The 19910-nt window shown below is 46.1% G+C and overlaps 1 protein-coding gene across 1 annotated transcript in view; it reads left to right on the top strand.

Moving 5' to 3' along the window:
• The first annotated feature begins 15166 nt into the window (after window positions 1-15166).
• The window catches only part of APCDD1L (APC down-regulated 1 like), a 179314-nt gene continuing 174570 nt past the window's right edge, over window positions 15167-19910 (top strand). Inside the window, exon 1 of the mRNA XM_085619442.1 lies at window positions 15167-16104. Within this exon, the coding sequence (XP_085475568.1) occupies window positions 16068-16104 (37 nt within the window). The 5' untranslated portion in view covers window positions 15167-16067. The remainder of the gene's footprint in view (window positions 16105-19910) is intronic.

Genomic DNA, 19910 nt, shown 5'->3' with positions numbered 1-19910 from the left:
TAAGGCAAGCACATCACAGAAGAGAGAAGGAGAGAAGCACAAAGGTGAAAGAAAGTAACACAAAGCCGGGGTAGGTGCAAAGAAAATACTCGAGGGAGATAGCTGGGAAATACATGAACACCTGTGGAGTGCATAACCAAAAAGAACAAGCACTTGCAATGCAATAGGTCTCGCATTCATGCAAGTTTGAGCTATTGCCATTGTAAATGACAATGCCTTTTATTTATGTTTTGGTTTTTAAAACATAACTAAAAGGCATTGTCATTTACAATACTGATAGCTTAAATTCTCGCAAATGTGAGCCCTATTGCATTGCAATAAAGGGCCTTCTCGACCGCTTGTTAGATTGCAAATATCAGAGGAAGAGACCAGCCTGCGACGTCATCAAAGTAGTGATAAATAGTGCAGTGAAGAAGATGCGTAAGTGTTGTAAATTACACAGACACAAAGTGTGAAGTGAGAGTTACATATGATCTGAGCTTTAAACACTAACAAAGTGCTCCAACACCTTTCACACTGTGATCACACTGTTGGAGCTTAGAAGGAAGAGCGGGAGGGAGAGGCTTTTTCCTGCCCTCTCCGTGATTTGAGTGTGCAGTGTGGCATTGCGTAATGTCATTGCTATCTTTGGCCTAATAAACACTCCTGCTGTAGTAGGGCCCTGGCTTCACCTCCTTGTGAGGGTGGGCTGTGCTTTATTGAACGCATGTAGGGAGGGAGGGATGGTCTTGGCTGCAGCTCTGGCATTGTACAGTGCCCCTGATATTACTAATGAGCGAGAGGCGCTGAGGTGGTGGTGGTGGTGGTATTGGTGGTAGTGGTACTGGTGGTGGTGGTACTGGTGGTGGTGGTATTGGTGGTGATATTGGTGGTGGTAGTGGTGATATTGGTGGTGGTGGTACTGGTACTAGTGGTATTGGTGGTGGTATTGGTGGTGGTACTGGCGGTATTGGTGGTGGTGGTATTGGTGGTGGCACTGATACTGATACTGGTGGTGGTACTGGTGGTGGTGGTAATGATGGTGGTACTTGTGGTGGTGGTACTGGTGGTGGTACTGGTGGTGGTGGTACTAGTGGTGGTGGTACTGATGGTATTGGTGGTGGTACTGGTGGTGGTGGTACTGGTGGTGGCACTGATGGTGGTACTGGTGGTGATGGGACCGGTGGTGGTAGTACCAGTGGTGGTGGTACCGGTGGTGGTACTGGTGGTATTGATGGTGGTACTGGTACTGGTGGTGGTGGTACTGGTGGTGGTGGTGGTGGTACTGGTGGTGGTGGTGGTGGTACTGGTGGTGGTACTGGTGGTGGTGGTAGTGGTGTTGGTACTGGCGGTACTGGTGGTGGTGGTACTGGTGGTGGTGGTACTGGCGGAACTGGTGGTGGTGGTGGTTGTACGGGTGGTGGTGGTACTGGTGGTGGTACTGGTGGGGGTGGTACTGGTGGTGGTGGTACTGGTGGAGGCAGTGCTGGCGATGGTGGAGTTGGTGGTGGTGGTATTACTGGTGGTGGGGCTGAAACGCTATGGCGAATGGCAGATTTCGCGCTGGAAGGCCGTACCTGTTTCTGCTGCTGCCTGCCAAACAATAAAAGGTGAATTGAAACATAGTGAGTGATGTCTTCATTGTGAGATCAATCTTCGTTTGGATATTAAGTGGCCCGCTCTGGCCACAAAGATACCCCTCTGAAGCTCAGCGGGTCCTTGCGCTTTCACTTTCAAGCACATACAAGGAGCGATGTTGCTGGTTTGGTGTGGCACGAGATATGCAGCATGCCAGTTGGGTCCAAAACAGTGACCTGATGGATTTTAATCAATGGAGGGATACAGACAGCGGCACCATATGGAAATAGTCATATGAACTTCAAGACCCAGAGTGCACTGATGCACACACCCTTGAGGGCGGGACTATAGAAACAATCACAGGTGCAAGATGATTTGCATAGCTGTTTTTCACTGAAAGGCCAGCCAGTTATCAAGGGGACTATCCTGAAACGCGTAAGGCGAATGGCAGATTTCATGCTGGAAGGCGGTACCTGTTTCTGCTGCTGCCTGCCAAACAATAAAAGGTGAATTGGAACATCGCAAGTGGTATTGCACATATACATATATATATCTCTACACATATACACAAACACACACACACACACATATATATATATTTATTTATGTGTGTTTTTTCCCAATGTGCCCTTGCGCATAGGAGTGCACTCAACACCAATTCAGCAGGGTTCCACGACCCCTTCTTTCCGGGGGCTCAACATTGGACATTCAAAAAACGTATTTATATATATATATATATACACACACACACACACACACACACGACAAATCACGCATAGTCCACGACGTAAAAAGACAAGCCCTCCAATCGAGAACAGGTAAAGCAGGTTTTTAATAGAATCAGGTAAACCCAACAGCATGGCATGATGCCTTTCGATCCTAAACAGGGGCTTAATCATATGCAAAGTACGAGGGTCAGTTGCACTTGGGTTTAAATACACTGCAACCTTAAACAGTGAGGAAGGACTCAGTGTGCAGGCACAATGTTAGCAAGAATGTCAATTACTTTTAAGCTCCACCGTTTCTCACTGTTGAGGATCAAGAATACTTAATAGAAAAAGTACTCTCACTTTATCCATTTCTAATGCACTCACTTTAGGTAATGTTTGAGAATGTTTCATACTAATCCAAGTAACCATGTGTTCACAGGACTTCAGTGTCCATATTGCCTTGCAACTATCAAAATAAGCATCATTGCCCAATATAACACAAGAAAAATTACGCACAGTTTCACTAATATTCAATATGGCACGGTGTTATGGATGGGAAGGGAAGGACACAATGATGCTTATTTTGACACTTGCAAGACATTATGGACACTGAAGTCCTGTCAACACATTGCTTAAAGTGAGTGTATTAGCGATAGATACAGTTAGAGTACTTTTCCTGGGTTCTAAAATGTTGTGACAAGCTTGAAGTGTCTGATGAATCGTGACTGTGGTGCCGGATTTCCAAATGCGAACAAATGACAATGGTCAGAGGCCCCTAGCACTGCCAGGCTCTCTTTGTCTGCCTAGGGACAGGTTGATTCAGGCCTGGTCAGATGTCGGCTGCCATACAGAGTCACTTGCTGGTGCTAAAAGGTCCCTGTCACATTGTGTGAGAATGGCACACATAATGACTGTGCTTCTAGACTATTTCATTTTGCTGCACCTGCTGTCCGATCTAATGGTTTCAAAATCAGCTGTAAGCTGTGTCAGCAGGACATACTAGATACAAAGTTCTGTATGTTTCTCATGCTTCAAAAGTCTGTCTTTTAAGTATTGTGTCTGTCCATAACAGTAGCTAAGATATACTTAAAGTGCATCCCTATACAACTAAATCTCTGTGTTCCTTAAGTGATATTCTGTAATGGTAGCACAAATAGATGCAGTACTTCTTGATATTAAACAACCCTGCACGTACGTACGTACGTCTGTCTGTCTGTCTATCTGTACATAGAACTTTATAAATGTTGCAACAGCTTTGCCGTGCTATCTGATTGTAATGAGGTTGGCTGACAGGGTGTGCCGAGGGTAACCTCAGGTGAAACTCTTAACTTGCCCAGGCTCCCGCATGCCCCCCCTACCCTATATCTCCCAGCCAGGAACTAGCCTCCTGCTGATTCATTGGCCACAGCCACGCCGGGAGAACCAGAGAGTATACACGCGAAGGATAAGTGCAAGCCCATGAAACCTTCGGGACAGATGAGCCCACGGTATTCACTCAGCGCCCTCCACGAACAGTGGGCTGGACTATCACAGGGCTGCGTAATAAGCTAGCACTGCCTGAATGACAACTGTTTCTAACAAGGGGAAAAAGTACTAGAAAGGACTCAAGTCTACTGGGGGAGAAAGGAGGGCCCTGAGCACACTGTCCATATCGGATAAAGTGTGTCAGACCCACAGCCTTCAAATAACAAGCGCGCGGTGGGAGCGTGTGAGGCAGAGAGGAGACGCCATGCACGTGCACATCGCCTGTCCGTGCGCGCACATGGTCTGTCTCCCTTCGCTCACCAAACCCACAACAATAGTCTTGCCAAGACGTAGCAGTGCGCATGCGCTGCGTTCGCTAGGCGAGACCTAAAAAGTAGTGCTTGAAAAGTGACCAGCAGAAGGGCAAAAGTAATTCATCCATGATCCAGCAGAGGGCAAATGAAGCCCAAAGAAGCTAGTGAATAAGAAGCAAGCAAATGAGAGTGACAGTAGCCAACCAATGGCTTTAATCCTAGTTTTCATCAATAGAAATCTTGCACTGTCTCATAGGCAACACCTAAAAACGTGGACCCTTGCACTGTATGAGAAAGTGGGTTTCTGTTGCAGTAAACCCCCCCCTTTTTTTTTTTTGCCAGACTACTGATGCTCTTTGACTTGATATGCTCTGGGGCCCTGCCAATCAGGACCCCAGGGCCTGTGTTCTTTCCCCAAAACAAAACCCAATTGGCATCTCTGGCCACATGTCAGCTCCTGGTAAATGGTACCATAGGTACCCAGGGCACTGTGACCAGATAAGGCCCTTAAGGACTGCAGCACTTATTGTGCCACCCTTAGAGGCCCTGTACCCTGACACACACACACGCACTGCATTTGCAGGCTGAGTGTCTGGGTTCAGAACAAAACAAAGAGTCAACATGGCACACATCCCTGTGTGCCATGCCCACAAACCACTGCCCTGGCATACATCAGTCACCCCTCTAGCTGGGTGCCCTATGCCAGTGGTGAGGGTACAGGTGCATGAGCTCTGTACCCCTACAGTGCCCAGGTCCATTCCTGGGCCCTGTAAGTGCAGTGCTGCCATTAAGAGTATATGGTGCTGGGAGGTTGTCATTACGAACTCCACAGCACCATAATGGCTACACTGAAGACTGGGAAGTTTGGTATCAAACTTCTCAGCACATTAAACCCACACTGACGCCAGTGTGGGATTTAATGTAAAATGCACCACAGAGGGCATCTTAGAGATGCCCCCTGAAAAAACGACCAACTACCAGTGACCTGCACAGGCTGCCACCACTAGACATGTTTCTGGACCCCTGGGTCGAGAGCCTGCTGCTCTCGGGGGCCTGAAACAATGCACATCCTGGGACGATGTGCCAAGCTTCCTCCCCCAGGATGGACAGGGTTCACGAAGGAGAAGCTTCAAAGGCGTGCCGCCTTTGTGAGCCTCTCCCGACCATTTGCTGCTTTCACTAACTGGTCCCCACTGGTTCTACCCCCCACTTTGGGCGGGAGAACCGGTGGGAAAAACAAGTGAGGAAGAGAGGTGTGCCCACCTCTGCCAACTCCACCCCTAAGGATCTTGAGGATGGGGGGACCCAGCCAACCTGAGACAGGCTCCTGCCCCCCTCCCACTGGAGAGTAGCAGAATAGCGGGTGTACCCACCCCAGGGAAGGGACCCATTGGTCCCTGCCCTTTACCTACCTGTAACGCCCCTAAATTTAGTATTTAGGGGCACCCTGAACCTTCCTTCCTCAGATCCAGCAACCACAAGAAAAAGAAGAGAAGAAGAAGGACAAGAAGCCGTGCAGAGCCAACAAGAGGATGACGCCCACTGACTTGGCCCCAGCCCTACAGGCCTGTCTCCCCCTTGAACCTGCTCCTGCAAAACCCTGGCGTGTCCAGCGGACAGCAACTCCAAAAACCCCGGAGAACCTGCCTGCCTTTACTTTCCAAGCTGTTTCTCCCGTTAACACCGGACGTATTTGAACTGCAGCTCCTGGTGCCAGCCAGGACCGCAAATCCAGCCCACTCTGCACCCTCCGAACCCGGCCTGAGCTCAAGTGAAAAAATACCACGAGAAGGTCCCCCCGGCGATCCTGACCCGAGGTCCGGTGACCCCTGACCTGCCTCAAGCCTCCTGACGACGCCTGCAGCCTCAATCCAGAGGACCCCCCACTACCGCGGCCAAAGCAGGTAAGAAAATCCGACGTCCCAAGGCACTCCTGCACCCAACGCCCCACGGCCTTGTGTGCCCAACCCAGAGGTGCCTAACCAACCCTCAACATCCCAACTTACCCCTTGAAGTGGTTGTCACTCCTAGAAGATCCTCGTCCCCGAGCCTGCAGTGTTTCTTTGTCCCGGAGAATCTCCATTGAAATCAACAGGGCACCCGACCTCAAAACAGCACCCTGCACCCGGCCACCCTAGTGCCGCTGAGGGTGCCCCTTTGGGGCTAACTTGGTCCCCAATTTGCCCTGAGCTTAACCCTAGGAGCTTTGCTCCCACTACCCTGTGGCCTGCTTGCCAACCGGAGACCCCCTACCCTCCATGGGATAACATTGGTCCTCAACACTCTGCACCCGGCCGCCCTAGTGCCACTGGGGGTGCAACAACAGTGCATCACTGAACCTGGGAGACCCCTGAGTCTAACCCCAGAACCCTAATTCAAAAGACCAATTACCTACCTGGAAACCGATAACTTCTTTTTCCTCATAGAATAACATTGACACTTTTTCTCCCAAAAAGTTTCTAAGTGTCGACTTTTGAAAACTAAGAATATTCCTTAAAAATCGCACAAATAACCTAACCGAATTTTCTCAACTGTTTGCAGGAAAGGTCCCAGTGCTGAACCCAGGTGTCCAGCACTGACTAAGAAAAGTAACTAAAAAGTAACTTACCTGTGAATTGAATTTCCTTCCATAGGATAACATTGGGGGTTCTTTGTGAAAATGTTTCTAAGTGTCAACTTTTGAAATACAAAAATATTCTTTAAAAATCGTAAAAACTACAAAAACTTAATTACTTACCTGTTTTAAGTAGATGTCCCAGTGCTGAATCTAGGAATCCAGCACTGAAGTAACGCAAAAGTAACTTACCTGCTAAGTGAATTTCCTCCCATAGGATAACATTGGTGATTCTATGTGAAAAAGTTTTGTCAACCTTTGGAATACAATAATATTCTTTAAGAATCGTACCGCTAACTAAAACGCATTTACTCACCTGTTTTCAGGAAATGTCCCAGGGCTGAATCTAGGATCCAACCCTGTGTTAGTAAAAGTAATCTGATAAGTAATTAACTGCATTTTACTTAAAAGGCCCATTCATTTGAATGTACTATACCTGCAATGTGTTGCAAACTGCTTACTTAAAACTGTAACCAAAACCAGTACAGGTTATACTGTAATTTTGAACTGTGTTCAAACAAGTAATTTACTACTGCAAAGTATTCATATGCTTACCTGTACCAGTCTTGCTTGGTTCTAGAAATAAAACAACAGTGTATTTTTTCATACAAAACAATTGGCCTAGAGTTCAGTTTTTGAGTGTGTGAATTCATTTGCTGACTGAGTGTGTACATCAAATGCTTAACACAGTCCTCTGATACTGCCTTACTGCTCTACCAAGCTACCACTTTAAAGAGTAAGGTTCTATCTTACTTTAACCTCTGCCAAACCTCTGGAGAACGTTGGACCCTATACACACTGTACCTCACTTTGGTGCAGTAAATATAGAGCCAGTTTCTTATACACTTTCTTTTTTGGTCGAGCCTGGACAGCGCATGCGCTGGTCTGCGAGGTATGCTGTATTCAGGTAGAGACTTGAAGCTCTGCCCACTCTCCGTCCATATTTTTCATTGGCTTGTGTCATTGTCCATTGTGAACAGCGGTAGTTCATTGGTCAATAGGCTTAGTAGTCCCTCCTTAGTACCGCCTTGTCTCATTTTTAGGTCGAGCCTAGCGTTGCAGCACATGCGCTGCGCGCTCTGTGAGGCATGCTGTAGTAGGGTATGTTTTAGAAGTGGAGTGGAAGCCCCGCTCATATTTTTCATTGGCTGGTGGCATTGTCTTTGGTAAACGCTGGCTTCTGATTGATAATTAGGCTTCTTAGTCCCTCCTTGTTACCACCCTGTTTCCTTTTGCGACCACCCAACAGGACTGGATCTTTTACTTGCGGCGTTACACTGTCTCCATCATTAGTCGGTAAGCACTCTTTTTTGTTCATTTGGCTTTGGCAAGGCCGCCCGCGCTTCACGGGCCGCCATGTACATAATGTAAGTATGCACGGGTGCCGCACTCTAGCACAGCGCTCGCTTTTTTTATTGTCTACTGCTTTTTTCTCTATTTATTTACTTTTTTTCACGTTGGTGGCACACACGCTTTACCTTTAGCCATGTTAAGCTAAAGCGATGGGGGCCGCAATTGTTGAAAGAGTAAAGAAATAGATTTTTTTTTCTATTTCTTTACTTTTGCAGCAATCTCGGCACTCGCGCTGTACTTTAACATTGTTAAAGGTAAAGCGCGGTGCCACGATTGTTGAAAAAGTAAAAAAATAGATTTTGTTCTATTTCTTTGGGTGGCGCGATGGTAGCAAAAGTAAACAAATAGAAAAAAAGAGTGGCCCGCCATTTTTTTTCTATTTGTTAACTCTTGTTTACAATGCCATAGGTTACAAACTCGCAATTGCGACACCTATAGCATTGTAAATGCTTGTTTTTTGGGGTGGTGTTGAGCGGTGCATATTTTTAGGGCCCTTGTGGCCCTGTTCATTATAATATTTTTAGTTTGTGGTTGATTTTCAAGGTTTGGTATACTGTCCTTCACAGGTTATGATCCTGCCCTTCGCCAATCTTCACCTAACTCCCTCATCAGGGGCACTTGTATCAGTTGTATGATGCGAAGGTACAACTACGCTGCTCTAGTATTTGCTTCCTTTGGTTGTGGGACTGGGTTACCACCGCCCTTTACTCCTACCATGGGTGCCCTCTTAACTCCCGGTCCCCTGATGCTTATGCCTGGCTCCAATCACAGGCGAGCGCTCTCTAGTTGTCATCAACAGCAGGTACAAACCATTCCGGGGTGGCAGGCACTCTTTCTGGTAGGTGACAGAATGCAAATGAGGACTTTCCGAGGCACAGTTTATAAAACATACAGCTATCACCTTTATTTTTCTGTCAGTATTTAATTTCTGTGGTGTTTTTCGAAAATGATTTTGTGGAATACTTTGGGCTACGATATAACTTTGAAAGACGCTCAGACTTCCGTTAGACATAAATACAGAAACAAAACGGCGCCTTATACACAATGTAAAGTGTTAAAAGTATGTTGTAACTGCCCCAAGTAAATGTATGTTGTCATCCCGCAGCCTTTACACGGTTGTTACAACGACCGCGTTGTGATTCCGCTTTCCATTACTCCGCAAGTCGGAACAACGACTTTCGGAGGGGGGTGCTGGATGTTGGAATAGTATAATTTGCTATTCCAACTCCAGTCTGTGCGGACACTAGGGAAGGTGTTGGATTTTAAACCCAACACCTTTCCCCCCCCTCCGCAAGTCATTGTTCCAACTCGCGGAGTAATGGTTTGCGGAATCACAACGCGGTCGTTGTAACGACCGCGTTGTGATTCCCTCCGGGGAAAAAGTTTCGTGGTAAACGTTGTTTACCGCCCCAAGTCAGAAATCGATATTTATCAACACTAATAACTTTTATTGGCATAGGGGATCAGGACAAATCTTAAGAGTTTCTTGTTGACTAGTACATTCGTTTTAAAAAAATAAAAATGACCACAGGAATATTTAGTCTTCAACATGTAAAAGTGACATCAGTACTCGATAGGATTTAAATCTGATCGTTTAAAATTTGCATACTGTAAAATAAATTGCCTCTTGGATATAACATGCATATTTTTTTAACTTATTTTCTCACTTATGAAATTGCTTGACGTCTTAAAGATTGTGTTGGGTACACAGCCTTAAGTATTACCTGTTAGATACTGTAGTCTTCCAATAATATGTTGCTGTTCGTTGCCATTACTCAGTAGGAATTAATTATTTTTATAATAGTAAATTAAAATCTGCTCGTAAGCCCATTGATTGAGCGGTCATTGCATTTTTTAGCCATCAGTTGGCTACTTTGTGTCTGCAAGATGTCTCTAGATGCGGATGGCAGTTAAAAACCATCAAACATCTATTTGTATGTATGTCGTAATACTGGAGTGCAAATTTCGTTAAGTCTCCAGCTCTCCATTGTAAGACTTAAATTCCCCTCTTTTTTTAGAAAACCACTTTTATTCTCTAATAGCACATGAGAAATTATTATTTGGCCACCCCCACACGCTGTGTATGGAAATCTCGAAATCTTACTAACACTCTAGTACAGACCGTACAATGAAACAATAATTTGGTTTGTTAAATAGGTCAATTGATTGCAACTTTTAAAGGAGTACATATTTTTACTACATACCATCAATAAAGTGCCCAGTCTTTTGAGGGACATTTTAGCTAAAGGTTCAGAGGAAAGTATGTTGAATTTGCAGCCAGGTTGTTGGTGGAAATATTACTAACCTCATATTTAGTGTTCTGATAATGTGCTGGCCGGTAACATCATATGTTGACCTAAAATGTGGAACAAGCTCTATTTTTGTTGTTACTCTGTTTTTTGTTATCATTTTGTTCTGAATGCTATTCTTCTGCAGGTAATAAAGTAAAAATTTGTTTTGGGGATTTTACTCCGTTTCAGTGTAGGTCTTTAAGCAATAATGTGAAAAACATTCAAGGGTAATTCTATTTGTCTTGTTGCATTGTGGCTTTTGTCAAGAGGTACTTTTTAACAAGCATTTGCAATGCAATAGGTCTCGCATCTGTGAGAGTTTAAGCTATTGGCATTGTAAATGACAACACATAAATAAAAGGCATTTTCATTTACAATGCCAATAGCTCAAACTCAAGCAAATGCGAGACCTATTGGATTGCAAATGCTTGTTTAACCTCCCATGGCGACACCCCCGTTACTTGTGTTGTTACTTGGTAGGTTTTAATTACAGCCTCCGAGCACTAGTTTTTCAAATAGCTTTGTCCTGCCTGCTGTTGCAGGCAGGGCCGGACTGGGGACCAAAACCGGCCCAGACAAAGTGCTCCTCCGGCACCCCCGGGGGCTTGGGGGTACAGCTGAGCAGTTTGCCAGGGCCGGTTTCGGCCGATTTTGTTACAGGGGCCGATTTTGCAGCTATGCTGCAAAAACGGCCCTGTAACGAAATCAGCCCCCCGGGGGCACAAAACCAGCCTCCACCCTAGCGGCCCACCAGGGAAATGCCCGGTGCCCACTACAGCCAGTCCGGCCCTGGTCCCAGGCAGGACACACTCTCTCCTAATGCTTGCATTTCTTTTTTATAGCACAGGAGCTGGCATTTGCAATGCAATAGGTCTCGCATTTGCGAGAGTTAAAGCTATTGGCATTGTAAATGTAAATGTGTAAATGTAGTTGAGCTTATATAGCACACAGCTACCCGCTGTGGGTTTCCCGGCGCTTGCTTAGGGAACCCGTCCTGGTATTCCCCTGTGAGATAGCAGGGTATCCACAAGGTGAAAGTCAGGCATCCCGCCGCGAGGGGCCATTGTGGAGATTAAGCAAGCTATTACCCAGAGTCGCAGAGTGTGAACCCGTGAGTCGAGGAGGCACCGGGGCGAGAATTATCGAGTCCGTGGAATTTTTAGCCCAAGACCCGCCGAGGCGGGGAATTGAACCCTGGTCCAGGACTGATCTCAGCTTCCGGGTCTGCCGCCTCTAACCCCTGAGCCACACTTCTCCACATGACAATGCCTTTTATTTATCTGTTTTAAAAACAACTCATAAATAAAGGGCATTGTTATTTACAATGCCAATAGCTCAAACTCTCTTAAACGCGAGACCTGTAGCATTGCAAATGCTTGTTTTTTTCTTCAAATTAAGCGATTCAGATCGGCTCTCTGCCCATCAGACCAGACTTCTTTTAATGGAACAGTGAAGTCGACTCTGCGCTTTTCCTCAAACATCACATTGTGGAGGCATTTCTTGACAGCTAAATGGGTCCTGTCTCCCATGTGGATCAAAAGGGCTGCCTGGGAGTGTCGAGGCGGTTTGTGCTCCCGCTTTTCTTACTGAACTCGCCAAGGAGCTTTGTCTCTTAAGCAACCTCATAGGATTGCATTGTGCCAGCAAGGCTGGATGCCAAAGCCCAGCTCTGCTGTTAAATCAGGGATTACAAGGATGAGTAAGAGGGAGACAGGAGGGGGGCGAAAGAAAGAGAGAGGGGGCTGAAAACAGAAACAGAGAAAGATAATGAAGAACCAGGAAGAAGGGAAAATGGGAAGAGACGGGAGAAAGGGAAGGAAGAAAAAAAGTCAAACATCAGGTCGAAATTGGAAGAAGAAAAAAATGATATACAAAGAAAACGATAACGAGAGAATAAAAAGAGCAGCAACGATTGAAGCAGGTTGATGTTTGAAGAGAGGAAGATGGACAGAAAAAAAGACGAAAATGGAGGAAGAAGGAAGGGGAAAGGGAGGGAAGAACAAAATCAAAGAGGGGAGAATGGAAAAAGGAAGGGCAAGAATGAATGGAAAAATACATTTAAAAGATTGCAAGAAAGAGAAAATATAGGAAAAAAGGAAGAACGAAAGAATGAAAGAAGTGAGGGAAGGAATTAAAACTGAAGAGTGAAGTTTAGCAACACAGCAATGAAGGATACAAAACTAAGGACTTGAGAAATGGAGATGGAAATGACGTAGGTACCAGGAATGGAGTGGATAGGGGTACAAAGGAAAAGAGAATTTACAACGAAAGGAGGGAGTAAGGAGGGCAGGCAAAAGGAAACAAGAAAAGAAGTAACAAAAGCAGGGGAAAAAGGGGAAAAAGGGGAGACAGGAAGAATTGAGGGGACAGACAAACGAGGGCAAGAGCAGGCGTAAGGAGGGACGAATGAAGGGCGGAACCAAAGTTGGAAAGAAAAAAGGAGGAAGAAAGAGGAAAGGAAAGAATGGATCCAGGACGAAAGGATCGAAGGAAGGGGAAAAACAAAAAAGACAAGCAAACAAATGAAGGGACGAAGTGAGGGAAAGGGGAAGGAAATAACGGAAGAACGGAGGAAGGAAGGAATTAAGTAAGATTGGAAGGGGGATTAAGGAGACAGCATGGATGAAAGATGGAAGCACGCAGAGACGGAGGGCAACAAGGAAATAATGTAAGACAATAGGGTCAAAGAATGAAGAAATAACATAGCAAGAAATGTATAGAATGAGTGTGATAGGGAGAGTGCAGGGAGAAAGGAAGGAAAGAGTGAATGAAGGAGATGAAAAAGAAGGATGAATGACAGAAGGAATTAAATCAGCTACGAAGCGGGAATGACAGAATGAATGAAAGAACAAAAGAAGAATGAATAAATGAAGAACAGATGGGAGGGATGGTGGGACATGCAATGAAAGACCTAACGAAGGACAGTAAGAATAAAGACACTAAGGAAGGCGATTCGAAGAAGGAAGAAATGAAGAAAGGATTAAAGTAAGACATCAGCATAAAGCAATAGAGTGGTTATAGAAAAGAAAAGGAAAGAAGTGAAATAAGAATATAAATAAGTACCAAACGAGGAAGGAAGCAAGCAAGGAAGGATGGACGAAAGGAATGATGGAAAGTAGGAAGAAAGGGAAAGGAGAAGGAAGAAAGGAATGAAAGAAGTAATTAAGCCAATCAAGGACAGTAAAAAGTAAGGCACCAAGGAAAGTGACTGGAAGAACGGAGTAAGGACTGCTGAAATGCATAAGGAGAAATCAACTGAGTGGTTAAGGAAGACAAAGGGGAACAGAGAAAGAAGAACACAAATAATCACAAAACACAGAAAAGAAGAGGGAGGGAGGGAAGGAAGGAAGGAAGGAAGGGAAGGAAGGAAGGAAGGAAGGAAGGAAGGAAGGAAGGAAGGAAGGAAGGAAGGAAGGAAGGAAGGAAGGAAGGAAGGAAGGAAGGAAGGAAGGAAGGAAGGAAGGAAGGAAGGAAGGAAGGATGGCTCAAGGAGGAAGATTTTGAAAGAAAGAAAAAAGGCTATGAAAGGAAAAGGGAAGAAAGAACAAATTAAAACTGCAAGGGTCAACTGAGTGGTTAAGGAAGAGAAAGCGGAACAAAGAAAGAAGTGAAAGAAGATACAAATAATCACAAAACACAGGAAAGAAGAAGGGAGGAAGGAAGGGGTGGAGGGAGAGAAGGAAGAAGGAAGGAAGGAGAGAAGCAAGGAAGGAAAGAAGGGAACAAAGAAAGATGTGAAAGAAGAATACACATTATCACAAAACACAGAAAAGAGGAAGGAAGGAAGGGGTAGGGAGAGAGAGAAGGAAGGGGGAAGAAGGAAAGAAAGAAAGAAAGGAAAGAAAGAGGGGAGAATTTGAAAGAAAGAAAAAAAGCCTGTGAAAGAAAAAGGGAAGAAAGAACAAACTAAAACTGCAAGGGTCAACTGAGTGGTTAAGGAAGAGAAATGTGAGAACAAAGAAAGAAGTGAAAGAAGAATACAAATAATCATAACACACAGAAAAGAGGAAGGAAGGAAGGGAGGGAGGGAGTGAGAGAAGGGAGAAACGGAGAGGGAGGGAGAGAAGAAAGAAAGAAAACAGAAAGAAAGAGAAAGAAAGAAAGAAAGAAAGAAAGAAAGAAAGAAAGAAAGAAAGAAAGAAAGAAAGAAAGAAAGAAAGAAAGAAAGAAAGAGGGGGCAGGAGGGAAGGAAGGAAGGAAGGAAGGAAGGAAGGAAGGAAGGAAGATGTAGAGCTTAGATGGACGAATTTGAAAGAAAGAAAAAAAGGCTATGAAAGAAAAGGGAAGAAAGAACAAACTAAAACTGCAAGGTCAGTCAAACACTTCCTTTAATTCTAGATAAATGGGTGTATTTGTTTGAACCCGGTGCCCAGTGCGCGCTCTTTCTCCGCGGGGCCAGCACCTTGGGCCCTGTGCTCTCGTTGTCACTCACTCTTCAGTTAGCCCAGGGAGGGCTCGGGGTAGCCTTCTATTCAGAAATGCGCGTGTAGCCCCCTCCCACGCCCCCAGCCCCTCTACCAGGCTCTGCCCCGCCGCCCGTGTCTGTGCTGAAACAAAACAGGCTGCAGAGCAGGGGCTGTCGCGGGGCCTGGACCCCGCTCCTGTCAGATAGTTTCCTTCGAGTGACAATGTGATTTTGCAAAGTTTAGTCCAATGAACCGTGTTTCTTTAGGGGCCATTCATTGGTGTGATTTATTTTGCTTAGAAACTCCAATAAAACATGTCGAGCGCTCACAAAGGAACGCCGAAGCCCCCGGTTGCACCCCGTCGGCGTGGGAGGACCTGTGAGGTGCTTCCGGCGCCCCCTGTTTGTCTCAGCGGTCCCGACACCGCTTTGAATGAGAGGCCCCATCCGGAGCTTCTCTGGGCAGGGAGGCAGCGCCTTGGGCTGGGAGGCAGCGCCGAGACTCCACCTCCCTCCCAGCCCCAGCCTCCGAGCTGCCTCAGACTGAGGAACAGCTCCACAGCTCAGCACATCTCTGAGGCAGCAGGAGGCTACACGGGCTAGCCCCGCAGTCCCCCAACCTCACCGCTCCGCAGCCTCTTCAAACTTTCAGCATTCCCACCTGAGTACCTCACCTGACTTCGTACCTCACCTCCCTCCACACCTGGCTCCTCGTCTCGGTGCCTGAACGGCACCTCTGCACCCCCACATCTCCATACCTCACCTGTCGTCTCCACCTGTTACACACCTGCTCCTACCTCACGTCAGACTTCATCTCCAGATCTCTCTTGTCCACCTAAACTTCTTTACCATATTCCTCCTGCCTTCCCGCCTCACCTACCTCGGTCCCAGGCAGAACCAGCCGCCAACCTCACATGGTTCCACACCTATAGAATATCTGCCCGCTTCTATCCCGCCCTGTACCTCAACTATCCCCGCCGCTTTACATCACCTACCTCATCCTGCGTACCTCACCTGCCACGACTTCTCTACATTACCTGCCTCGATCTCTATACCTCACCTGCCTGCACCTCTATACCCCATCCGCCCCTCATCTGCTCATACCTGTACCTCACGTGCCTCCCCGCTCCCCACTCCCCTACCTCCGCTGCCTGCCACCCTCCTTCATGGGCCCCGGCATGGATGCTGGGGGTCGCTCTCGGTGCCGGAGGGGGCTCTGAGGATGCCCGGCGTGAATACATCTGGATTTCTTCCTTCTTTCCACTAAGCACGGACCTGCGTTAGACGCCGAGTGGACCGCGCGCGACCCCGGATTACTTGGAGAGGGTTGTGTTCAGGTGTCACAGCCTCTGAGAGAAGATGCTGCCGTGGGTGTGGATTTTCGGCTCGCTCATAGGTAGGTGGCCCGGCGAGTACCTTGGTGCAAGTGCGTTATACGGGTGAAGTTTCTGTTTTCGGTTCCACAGAGTAAGGATTGCAAACGACAAGTAAAACAAAACAAAAAAAAACCTATAGCGCCTTATATTGCGATCACCAGGTTTCTAGGCGCTACGGCTTTGGATATGAACTGGGGAGCGGGGGATAGGCTGGACTCAAAGAGGATCCCATAACCTAACATGTTAAAAAAAAACTATAGCGCCTTATATTGCGATCACCAGGTTTTCTAGGCGCTATGGCTTTGGATATGAACTGGGGAGCGAGGGATAGTCTGGACTCAAAGAGGATCCCATAACCTAACATGTTAAAAAAAAAGAAAAAAAAAACTATAGCGCCTTATATTGCGATCACCAGGTTTTCTAGGCGCTACGATTTTTGGATATGAACTGGGGAAGGGGGGAGGGGGCTGACTCAAAAAGGATCTCATAACGTAACGAGTTAAAGGGAAAAGTATAGCGCCTTATATTGCGATCACCAGATTTCTAGGCTTTACGATTTTTGGATATGAACTGGGGAGCGGGGGCCGGGCTGACTCAAAGAGGATCCCATAACGGTACCAAGTTCAACAGGTTTGTAAAGATCCTAAAATTGCCAGGTGTGTAGTATTTATTACAAAACTCAGTGACTACACGTGCCTTTGAAGAGCAAAGCACTGGAAACTGTAACTCAATCACACCCATAGCTTTAATATATAGTTATCTGACCACAGACAGGCTTTTGCTAAGCACTGCATTTAGCATTTAGTAAAGATCTGTTTTTAATGGGGCAGGCCGACACTCTTCGGTAATAGGAATGTATTTTAATGGCACAGAACAGGCAATTCTCAACAGAGTTCACACACTTTTAATGGGACATGACTCACACCCTAGGCAGAGATGACGTATCCCTAATGCTGAAGAACAAATGTTTTTAGATGAGCTGGTATTTTTGTAATGGGGCAGTTTTAACACTCTTCAGCTGAGCTGGACACCTTTAATGGCACAGAACAGACCATTCTCAAAAGAGGTCACACACTTTCAATGGCATAACAAGGACCACTGGAGTTCTGCAGCCGAGGGGAACTAAATTACTTAACAGGGTTGGCAAATTATATGGCAAGAAAGGGCAAACAATGCGGCACATTTTGTGATAGTACTACCTCACTGTTGCCATTTTGTACACATGCTAACGTGGTCTGGGCATCCGTTCCACCTCACGAGTACCCGTTAAGCACTTAACTACAGCAACAAGTATCTGAAAGTTGACCAGCCAACCTTTGCCAGGGGCCGTCCACCGCACGGCAATGTCTTGCCACATGTTTAGTAACTTTTGATCCGTTTGAGCAAGAAATATTTGTGAGTTAAAATCTGAAGATTTTGCAGGGCACTAGATGGATTATATGGCAAATGGGGCAGTTCCATAATGATGAGGGATATGCAGTGGCCACAGTACCACATAATTCGGGTGGCCCTGGACATACCCTACGCTGTCCAGCAGAGTAAATATAGAGTTAATGTGGCAGACGAAGTATTCCTCAGCAGAACTGATATGTTTGAATGGGATATTACTAATAGGAGAAGGTACACATTTAATGGCACTGAACACATCATTATCAACAGTGTACGCACACTTCTAAAGGGTCATAGCTTACATTCCTCAGCAGAGGAAATATGTCCATAATGCAGCAGAATAAATATTTCCCATCAGAACTGCTGTGTTTTTAATGGGACAGTAATAACAACTCTTCAGCGGAATATGTATTCCTTTAATGGTACAGGGCAGCCAACCCCCCGGAGAGATTCTATGCTTTTAATGGTACAAAATAGACATTTCTCAGCAGGACTGAAATACTTTTAAAGGCACAGCATCACCCCCAGCGCCCCTCAGCAGCACTGACACACTTGTAATACAACAGACCAGGCACTTCTTAGCAGGACTGATGTATTTGAATCAAACACAGGGTCAGCAGAAAGGTAAAGTGGGGGGGGGGGGCATTCCAGATCAATGCATGCCCCCCCCCCCCTCAATATACCTGGGCCACATTCACATGGTATGAAAATGCAAAACAATATAACATTAAAGAAATATTACAGAAGACAGAATAAAAAAAATCCATTTATTACAAGCACCTAGGGTGGGGAACAAAGCATGATATTTAGCCCCAATCACGCCTCCAGCCAGCTCCAAGCTCTCTTCATTTTTTGGGGGGCGGGGGGGTGGGGGGGGGACTTCCCCAGGGGAGCAGGGCTCTTTTAATTGCCCTAGAGCCATCCCGGATTACACTGCACTGGCGCTCACGGATATCATTTTAATGGGCCAGGAAAGCACTTCAAAGCAAGGTTGAATGTACCTAGGATGGAATAGCACTTGCGCCTGTCAGCAGGACAGCACTTCGTAGCAGGACTGATATGCCTTTAATGGGGCCGTGATGGCACTTTCATCAGGATTGACATGCTTTCCATAGGGCACAAAGGGCCCTCTTGGCAGTGCCGATGAACAGGGCAGTCAGTGCCTGCTCTTCTCTGCTTTGTTGATCTACTTCTAGTGAGAGAAATCAGGCCTTTTTCAGCAGAGGTGCTTTATGGGTAAACACAGCAAGTTCTATCAAGGCAGATGTGCATATAATGAAACAGAGTTGGCAGGTCTTACCAGGACTGCTTTATTTTTTAATGGGTCAGAACAGTCTCTTTTTAGCTGGGATTTTATAGTTTCAATATTGCAAAGAATCCAGTTATTAGCAGGGCAGCGAGAATGTTAATGGGACAGCACTGGCACTTACAAGTGGCGCAGGCGGAACAGACAAGCACTTCCCAGCACTGCAAACATATAGTTAATGGACAGAAGCAGCACTTCTCAGCAGGACCGATATGCTTTTTAATGGTGCAATAGCAGCATTTTCAGCAGCAATACTATACTTTAAATGGGACAGTACTTGCACCTTTATAACAAAGCTTTAAACAAGGCTAATACTTGTAAGTACTGTCGATTGGGCAGTACCAGCATGTCCATGCAAGGCTGCTATACTTTGATGCATTAGTATCAGCACTTTCTATTTGGACTGCCAGTACCAGCAATTCCCAGCAGGGCTGCTATACATTAATGGGTCAGTAGAATCACTTTCCAGAGGACTGCTATAGTTTATAGAACCCGCCCAGCACTTTTCAGGAGCTTGCTCTAGTTTGCAAGTAAATACCTACACTTCCTAGCAGGCTACAGCACTTTATGTGTCAGCACCAACACTTCCCAGCAAAGGGCGTAATAGTGTGTGGCCAACACCAACACTTCCCAGCAGGGCTGCTACATTATAAGAGGTTAGACTAGCACTACCAGCAGGACTGCTACACTTTGTGGGTTAGTACCATCACTTCACATCGAGACTGTCATAGTTTATGGGTCAGTGCCAGCACTTTCCTTCAAGGCTGCATTAGTGTATGGGTCGGTACCAGCACTTCCCATCGAGACTGCCAAGGTGTGTGGGTCAGTACCAGCACTTTGCTTCAAGGCTGCATTATTGTATGTGTCATAACCAGCACTTTCCTGCCAGGCTGCATTAGTTTATGGGTTAGTACCACCACTTTCCTTCTAGGCTGCATTAGTGTATGGGTCAGTACCAGCACTTTTCTGCCAGGCTGCATTAGTTTATGGGTTAGTACCAGCACTTTCCTTCAAGGCTGCATTTGTTTATGGGTCAGTACCAGCACTTCCCATGGAGACTGTGAAAGCTTATGGGTCAGTACCAGCACTGTCCTGTCAGGCTGCATTCATTTATGGGTTAGTAACAGCACT

This window comes from Triturus cristatus, chromosome 7 (assembly GCF_964204655.1).
Source record: "Triturus cristatus chromosome 7, aTriCri1.1, whole genome shotgun sequence".
In the NCBI taxonomy this organism is placed as follows: domain Eukaryota; kingdom Metazoa; phylum Chordata; class Amphibia; order Caudata; family Salamandridae; genus Triturus; species Triturus cristatus.
Note: the sequence above shows the minus strand (reverse complement) of the source record. Positions and strands in the feature narration are given on the sequence as shown.